General features: G+C 39.6%; 1 protein-coding gene across 1 annotated transcript; it reads left to right on the forward strand.

Moving 5' to 3' along the window:
• Positions 1-5,504: 5,504 nt before the first annotated feature.
• Positions 5,505-8,974, forward strand: LOC104965716 (rab GTPase-activating protein 1-like; the record flags this gene model as incomplete). The annotated part of the gene is made up of 5 exons (XM_010794723.1): positions 5,505-5,516; positions 6,267-6,359; positions 7,590-7,700; positions 7,954-8,058; positions 8,822-8,974. Coding segments are annotated over exons 1-5 (474 nt in total), but the record flags the coding sequence as incomplete, so codon positions are not given.
• Positions 8,975-9,461: the final 487 nt, after the last annotated feature.

Here is a 9,461-nt window from a genome sequence, read left to right on the forward strand (position 1 = left end):
TTTGTCCTCATTAATTGAATCAAAAAGATTCCACAACAACAATAACCAAAATGTAATCCATGTGAGATTCATTACATTCTGTTTTAGTGGCTTTTTAAAAGAAAATCTAGTTGTTGTAATCCCCCAAAGGTTTTGCATAAATACAACTAGATCTAACTTAGCATCCCCAGTTAGCCATTATAATAGTTTCTGCATCTATCAAACCTTAGCGCTGAAAGCACGATGAAGAACTAATCTGGCTGCTCAGTTTTGTTCTATTTGAAGTTGCATCTAACCAAATGGCTGGCAGTGCTCCAGATGTGTTGTGCTGCATTGTGTCTGGGTGAATAATTTTCCCGCACACGAACACAGGCGATTGAAATGTAAACAGAACAGACAAACGGTCCATTCACTCTGCCCGAGGGCCAAGCAGTGGTTAAACTCTGACCTCTGTACAGCACCATGAAGATGAACCGACCCTCATCTCCCTGGTGTTCAGTAGTGTGTGTGTGTGTGTGTGTGTGTGTGTGTGTGTGTGTGTGTGTGTGTGTGTGTGTGTGTGTGTGTGTGTGTGTGTGTGTGTGTGTGTGTGTGTGTGTGTGTAAAATTCACCCTGATTTTCTCCAGCTCCCCTCGGTTGGCCGTCTGTTGTTTCTCCAGTCGTTCACTCAGCTGGGAGCAGATCTATATGAAACAGACACATTGTTCAGCCTGCCATCAACATGATCAACATTTCAGCTGAAGCCCTTTGAATTTCTACTGAGCCGTTCAACATGACACTCGATCAGTGAAACAGCACTGTAACGGCCCGTCCACACTACAGCTTCAAAAACGGTTTCCAACGCGTCTGCCCATTCACTTTGAATGGGGTGACGTCACGTTGCCTCGCTTTTCGCCGAACTGAATTGTGGGTAGCAGAGCGGAGCTTTCCTGGCGTTTCAGGCTGCAAAAGTTGAGCAATGTTCAACTTTTGAAGCTTCTGAAGCTTTCGGTGGAAGCGTCAGCCAATCAAATCATATGCCAGTACAAGCTCTAGCCAATCAAACCGCTGCTTGTGTGTCAGGGGCGGGAGATTCATGTGATTGGTTGTTGGTCGAGCTTCAGACACGCCCGCCGGCAAGCTTTTTTTTGAAGCTGTAGTGTGGACGGGCCCGTAAGGCATTTGTATCTTGTGCTGTGTTAAATAAACACAAAAACATCATAAAAATACAGAAGATTGTTCACACTTTCAGAGTCTTTATCTAATCACTACATATATAACCAAAGAATGACATGAATAGCTATGGATTAGAACTATAGTTCTTCTAAGGTTCGAGGATAAAAGAAAATGTCATAATCATACATTTCTATTACTTAAATATATTAAAATAAATCATAAATATATTATCTGAAGCTAGAATATAATAAGAAAAGGAACTGAATGCGAACCACTTCAAACGGTGAAGTGTATTGTTCCCGTGATATCTGACCTCTCTTGACCGTGCCGTGCACAACCTTGTTACTCTCGTTTGTGTATCTTAGTCTGTAAGGCAGAGACTTCATCCTCTTACTCTTAATTCCATTAGTGTGTCGTAAGGTCGTAAGTGCATCCTTAGTTAAACCCTTTCTCTTTCTCTCCTCCTCCAATACCTATAACCCACAGCTACAAACACACACACCTACACACTAGCTCTCTAGCTTGCCGACAAAGAGGAAGATCGATGTGACATGAGTCATCCTAACGGGAACATGGGGTCATCCCACCTCTCGTCGACAAGACGATCTATCTCTCTATCTGCTCCTGCTTTCTGCATATCTCTCTGCTTCCCTGTGGAACATACTGTATACCTCTCTTCTTCATCCTCCGCCTTTAGGATCAGTCTATACATCTCTGTGTGTGTCTTCAGCCCAGCAGATATCCATCTCCCTCCTCCTACATGTCTTTTTTTATCTTTTCCTGCTGTCTGCTTCATTTGCCCTCAACTAGCATTACGGAGCCCATTTCTCTCCCTTCCCTTCATCGCTGCTGATCACCTCTTGATCTCGCAGCTCTTTCTCTGCCCGCTTCCTTTCTTTTAACTAGTGCTACTCCAAGGCAGGCGGCACATCTTTTTATTTTGAAGATTTTACTTGACGTGCATTCTGTCTTCAATCAGTTTCCTACATGGGAAGATAGGCATTTTCCTGTCTTTAGATATTTTTCTAGTTTGTAGAAGGGCTAATATTTCAGGTCTATGAATGTAAGATCAGATACATGTCAGTCCTCACTGCTGAACACAAGCAAGCTGTCAATTCATAATTTGCTTATTTAAATGTAGGATGGACAGTTGTTGTTTTCTTCATATAAAGCGGGCTCAGTACCCCTGGGCTGATTTAATGTTTTTTCCACAAACAATTTCACTCTTATTTACATGAAGTATTTCCACTCTGCTCCAGGTGTATAATTACCAGCTGGTGTATTTTCAGTCAATAATGCATGCATTCCTATAATTAGCTCTATGCTATTTGAATTGCTTTATAACACTACATGAATTAGGCTTGGAACAAGAGGCGGACAATTAGTTTGCAATTCTCAATAAAACATAATCAGAATATGGTCCATGGTCATAATCCTATTAAACTGTATGAAATCATATGAATATATCGCTAACAAGGCCTCAGAGACACCAGTTTTGGCTCGTGTCCCTGTCCCTGAGAGCATCTCCTCTCCAGCTCTTCAGCAGGGATTACAATACGCCACTCGACACCGTTTTTAGCTCCACCATCAACAGACGTTTTTCTGTCCTGGTGGGCTGGAGGGGCAATTAGCACACAAAGCTTTTTGGATGGGATCCCGCGAAAAGAAAGCTGCCATTCGCAGCCAGTGAAATAGGAAAGACTCTATTTGAAGAATAATTTGAGTTATGTGGGTTGGAAAACAATGTCGGCTATTTTGGGACATTCCTCAACTTGTCAATCCCAGATGATTGAATGCTGCTGTCCTCCTCTGCTCTCTCCTCCACAGACTGTTGTTCATGTTCTCCCCCTCTCCATCTATCACTCCTATATTCCCTGTCACAAAAATAACTGTTTTTGACAAAGCGCCATTTTCACATTGGTGCTGCTCAGTTGCATGCTAGCAGTCTGAAAGGAGCTTTGACCTATAATACACACACAAACACAATTATTAAAGTGTTCAGATCTGCTGTCGAGTCCAACATGCTGCCACTATTTTTAGACTCAGGTGAAGTTAAGGTCTGTTTCTAAATTAGTCCTCAGGCTATTTCTGTCTTCCTCCAAAGGATTGTTGCATAATGTCTGCGCTGATGGTTTTTGATCTGAGTGGTTTTATATTTAAGCATTCGGTGACAGGATGAGATCTGAAAGGATGAAATCATCGTAATAGGAACTCGGAGAGACAGGAACTCAAAATATGCGGGCAGGCTAAGTCATCAGAGACTCTGGGTTCAGCTCAGGGATATTTTGTTAATTTAGAGGTTTCTCCTTCACAAAGTAGATACATGACAGAATATGGATTGCTCTTGTATTGTTTTTAAATATTTATAGCAATGGTAATGGCTTGATCAGAGCTGAGATCTGAGAAGAAAAGCCAAATAAGGGTCGATACGTCGAGAAGAGGTGCTCAAAGGCTGCTCGAACAACCAGAGTTCAGGATGAGGCACTTAACATGAACCGAAACAGACAAAACGACCTAATAATGAACTTTCAAATAAACTTAAATCCAAAGTAATGTAAATGTATAATACAAATAATCTTATGGTGCCACTCACTTGGTGCCCCTTGAGATGTGAGTATGAGTTTTATTTTTATGATAAAAAAATCCATGGCCTACTTAAAATAAGAAAGAATCAGCACATGAAATATCAGAATAAATATTGAACTATATTATTATATACTTTTTCAAGACTCTCCAAATTACTATTAACCCTTAGATGCATAAGTGGGTCTTTTGTGACCGGGTGAGGTGGTTTTCTTGAAGTATCTTTGTAATTAAAAAATGTTATGATTTCATATTCCAGCTATTCCTCAAAAAACATGTTTTGGATATCATGCCATTCTAATTTAAAATGTACATTTGATACGTTTTAAGAAATTGTAGTTTTTGTAGTACTATCCCAAGCTTCCATAAGTGGGTCTTTTTTGACCCGGTGTCGTGGTTTTCTTTAAGTATATTTATAATTACATTTTTTTTTATCATTTCATATTCCAGCTATTCCTCAAAAAACATGTTTTGGATATCATGCGATTCAAATTTTTTATTTACATTTTAAGAAATTGTAGTTTTTGTATTACTACCCCAAGCTTCAATAAGTGGGTCAAAAAATGACCCGCATACATTTTCTATGGGAAAACGTTTTTTTTCAAAATGTAATTTTTTTTTTTCTAAAATTATAAATGGTGAAAAATTAAATATAAAATATTTCTAACCAAAATATAATACTAAATATTATATAAGTGATTTTTCTTAACCAAAATGGCATAAAAACACATAATATTCTAATACGGGTCCTTTTTGACCCACTTATGGAAGAGTGTAGGGTCCAGTCACTTGTGCATCTAAGGGTTTGGCCTTTTATCATACATACTTTAAAATGTCCCCAAATCTTTACATTTCTAACATGTGGTCGACCAAACTCGCACAGAACAGTGGCGCTCCTCTAATTAAAGATGCAAGTGCATACAAACCAAGGTGAGACAGCAGTAGTAGCTTGTTATTGATGATGAGGTACAGACAAATCATTCTCAAGGTCTGAGGTAGAGTTTGGTCGACCACATGTTAGAAATGTAAAGATTTGGGGACATTTTAAAGTATGTATGATAAAAGGCCAAACCCTTAGATGCACAAGTGACTGGACCCNCATTGTTTGTTTTTCACTTTGTTCTGACATCTTGCTGCGAGAAGAGTAAAGAGGAGAGAGTCTGTGTGACTTACTTTAAATTGTGGGTAAGGGTAGATAACCCCCATAGTTCTGTGACCTGTCAATCATCAAACCGGGGGTCGCATTTCATTATGTGTTCATTTTTATCCGAAGTTATACCCATGGATGTATAAAGAATAGTTCTACCGCAAAGTTATTCTCCGCGGGGACTTCCGGCAACAATCTTGATTCTGATTGGCCAGAAGACTCAAAAAAACATCAGCAAAGATGTTTTATTGAGAAGATGATCACTACGTCACAGAAGTTTTCAAAACCGTTTATGGTCTCCGGTAATTCCAGTCCAACGCCTACTGCATGCACAGCGTTATTTTTTTTCTTTCTTCACTCACCCATCCGCGACCCACCAGTTGAGAACCACTGTATAGATAACCTACGTTTGTAACATATTCAGGCATGCATGAAAACAGTAATGGTGCATCAATGTTGCAGATGTTATCAGATTAGATTAAAATCCAAAGAAAATCTAAACAGATGTCTTTTTCATGTTAAAAATCAGGCACACCGTGTTTATTGTATGGTAGCTATCTCTTTCAGAAAGCCCAATGTAAGGCAGCAGCTCGGCAGTCAAAGGCCTGTTTGAGATGGCCTGTGTTTGCATCTGTAGGCATGACTGTGATTGTAAGTGTGTGTATTTAAATGAGAATCTGTTTTGGGAGAACAGAGAGGTTTCATAACACCTGACATCTGTTCATCAACAACGTGATAATAGTGTGAGCTGATGCAATTGAGTTTTACCTGCGTGGAGAAGCTTGTTTACAGTTCCTTTGATTCTGCTCTTTTTGCAGCTGCTGTATAGTTAACAAGAGATGTTTAGGTGAAGAGACAAGTGTGATTGATTATAGAATGTAATTTATGATTAGAAAGTCAAATGTTATCCTAATCAGACGTGAAACACATATATGCTGTCTTCAAGGAACATCCAGCCCGTGTTTGGTGTTACAGCATCATTTTAAAATGTGTGCTCTAGAAGTTGAACTATTAAAAACCCTTTTGGGAACCGAACAAATCAGTTTGGTGGCATGAGTTACTCTGGATTGTGTTGACAGTGATATCCTAATGTACCAGCTTCTCAGAAAAGAATTACGGTGTCGAATTGGGCCTGTAATCTCTTAATTTATTCCATTGCATCCTATTCAAATGCTGAGCTGAACTAAAGACCATCACAGTCCAACAGAGATTATCAATCTTGTTTACACAAGATGAGAAAGACTCTTCCCTGGCAGCTGCCTTTGGTCCACGAGCCAAAGACTATTGGGCTCATTTATATTCATATTTGTCATCATGTGTTAATAAGTGTTATTCTTCATTTGCGTGTGACATATTTGATGAGTTTAAAACGTTTATTTTTCTGCTTCCACTGCCAAACAGATCAGCCAGAAAAAGCTGAAGAAGTTTGAGAAGGAGTACCACACCTTGAGGGAGCAGCAGGAGCAGCAGGAGGCCCCCATTGAGAGATACGAGGTACACATGAGCAGAACATATTCATCTTTGCTCACTGAAAACTTAAAAATAATTACAATTCTCTATGAAATGAACACAAATTTGATTTAAAGCTGTATCCGCTTTTTGACAAAACATGCAATTCTAACCCTTATACACTTTTATCCTTACTCCTTATTGCAATAACGTAGTTTTCTGAATTTATAATTATATTTGAGTATCTCAAGTATTACATTCGATCTCACACCTCTGGAACAATACTATACTATATGTTGCTACCACATAGTGTTATAACTAAAACTATATTCTGACAGATTTTCCACTAAACAGAATAAATCATTATTTCACTGCAGACCTTGACATTCCTTGTTCGGTAAAGACAAACTACATGGCTCCCAGAAAGCCATTTGTCGTACATGCCATAAGTCATCTCAAGGGTATAGGGCTGGTTGTACACAGGACAAGATCATCAATTACAGTGACTGCACTTGTGCTTTGTTTGCTCATGATAATGCTGGCAGCGAACCATTCACCAAGACCATTTTTTCTAGAATGACAAACAAGATATCTCAAGATGTTTAAATGATTGCCCTTTTATGAAGATACAATCCCCCATTAAGCCACAGCTTGATAAAGTCAGGTTGGTTCAGACATATAGTCATTTTCCTCTGAGCATATTTCAGGATCGCTAATCTGCTCCGTATTCTCCCTGTTTGTTTACATTTGTGTCATTTATCATCATTAATCATTTTATGATGTGTGGCGTCTTTCACATTTGCAACATCTGGTAAGATGAGATCATTATTTGAGTCTTAGTGTTCATTTGATTGAAGGTATGAACACTCCAGATTGTTGTTTAAAGTGGACTTTATCCTGTTAAATCTTATGCTTGTCATCTCTTGTAAAAGATGTTTTTATTCCATCTCCCTGTCGCTGTTAATGATGTACAAGCAGGTTATGCTCTGTTAAACATTACATACAACTCGTGCTGGGTAATCCTGCTCTCACCTGATCACTTACATCCACAGTCTTTATTTTGCTGCATTCAGACAGGAGCTGCTTAAACATTCATTTGCAAATTCTCATGAGTAACTATTGTTCCCCGTCTCTCCACTCTCCTTCCTCTTTCACGTTCCCTTCCTTATTTCCGTTCATATGCTCTTCTGTTTTCGTGTCCCACTTGTTCTCCTCACACACATCTCTCTCTTCCTCCTCCCCTCTTCCTGTTTTTAAATCTCTCTCTCCGTCCAGCGGGAGAACCGCCGTCTGCAAGAAGCTAACATGCGACTGGAGCAGGAGAATGACGACTTGGCGCACGAACTAGTCAGCAGCAAGATAGCCCTGCGGAAAGACCTCGACAACGTAAGCTGAAGACAAAGTGTGTGTGTGTGTGTGTGTGTGTGTGTGTGTGTGTGTGTGTGTGTGTGTGTGTGTGTGTGCGCGTGCGCATGTTCATTTAAGTGTGAGTCGTCCCTTCAAAGAAGCAAGTATGTGTTAAATGTGGCAACAATTGTGGAAAAAACACACATGTACCAACTTAAGAAGAACTTATCGCAAGTGTATCTTATAATGACCTCTTAACATTAGGTGTTTTTGTTGTGTGTGTGTGTGTCAGGCTGAGGAGAAGGCAGACGCACTGAATAAAGAGTTGCTGCTGACCAAACAGAAACTGGTGGACTCTGAGGACGAGAAGAGGCGACTGGAGGAGGAATCTGCCCAGGTTAGAGCCAACAACCGCACATTTGTCTTTCTGTCGCTACCCGTTAGACGTTAGCTGAATATATATTTTTCTGTGAATCTCAAGGGAGCACAAAGGGTTATGAATGCTAGGAAAGCGTCAGCAATATTGCAACACAAATTCTCATGTGAATGGATGAACAGAGTTATTGTGAAAACGGCCTGACTCTCCTGTCCTGGGGTCGAGAGAGACGAGCAGGAAATATGCAATATGGATGTGACAGGATATGACTGAGCAGCCTATTTGTTATGGACAGAGCCAAGAGTCTGCACGTTATTATTATTTATTTATTCAAATACTGGAATGGCTGATATGACAGACTTTTTTGTTGCTATTTCCTCTCTGCCTGTGTTTTCTATCTGTTATACCCTGGCTGAAAAGAACCATATTCTAAACCCTTTCAGGCTTTTTTCCCTACTATCCATACCAAACCTTCAATATCAAAGGATGTTTGTTGTTGATTTTCTTGAATTCAATCTCTCCGAGGTGAAGGACGAACCTGTGTGTTCAATGTAGTCCTCTGAATGTGTGTGTCGTCTTGTGTGTAGGTGTAGCCGTGAATGATTTATTGCTTTCACAGAGTGGTGTGTGTTGAGGTTGTGACTTTGCCCCGAGCTGCACGTCTGCCTATACCTTTCTCTGTCTTCCTCACATGTCACGGCACTGACACGGTCGTGACTCGGCCTCTGTCCTTGTTGTCTGCCCTCCGACCGCCTAACAGGATCCTGTTTGTTTGTTTCCACAGCTGAAGGAGATGTGCAGGCGAGAGCTCGATAAGTCTGAATCGGAGATAAAGAAGAACGGCTCCATCATTGGAGAATATAAGCAGGTTTGTACGATGAATGAATTCTGTACAGAAATCACTTTTAATGCTTCAATTAAGAAGTCTAGCAAAAGGGTAGATTCCTTACAGTTAGCATATCCAGTATTATGAGCCTCTCTGTTTGATTCATATTTCTGTTTCACACTTATACATTTTAGAGAAGTGAAACTGTAAACAGTGGCACGCCCACTCCAGTTTCCTTGAAATGTTTTTGAACACTTTAGATTAACATAATAACTCACCATGCAGTGAACACATGTAATGATATTAGTCTACTGTATGTACCTAAAAGGAGTTACTCAAGTTAGACATGTAAACTGAGAAGAGAAGATGATACAAAGCACATAAACTCATGACATTAAAGAGAGCTAGATATACACAGAAACATATCTTATGCAACATGGATTGTGTTACATCTTTATTATATCTTGAAACTTTTTTGAGTTCATTACTTTACGATAAAATCTAGTTCGTACTCCAGGTTTAAATACAATATGTCATTGTTGTTATTGCATCGAAACGAGAGCTAATATACAACAAGAGTACTTATTACAAATCTACG

Source organism: Notothenia coriiceps, unplaced genomic scaffold (genome assembly GCF_000735185.1).
Source record: "Notothenia coriiceps isolate Sejong01 unplaced genomic scaffold, NC01 NC01_scaffold00002114, whole genome shotgun sequence".
Lineage (NCBI taxonomy): Eukaryota > Metazoa > Chordata > Actinopteri > Perciformes > Nototheniidae > Notothenia > Notothenia coriiceps.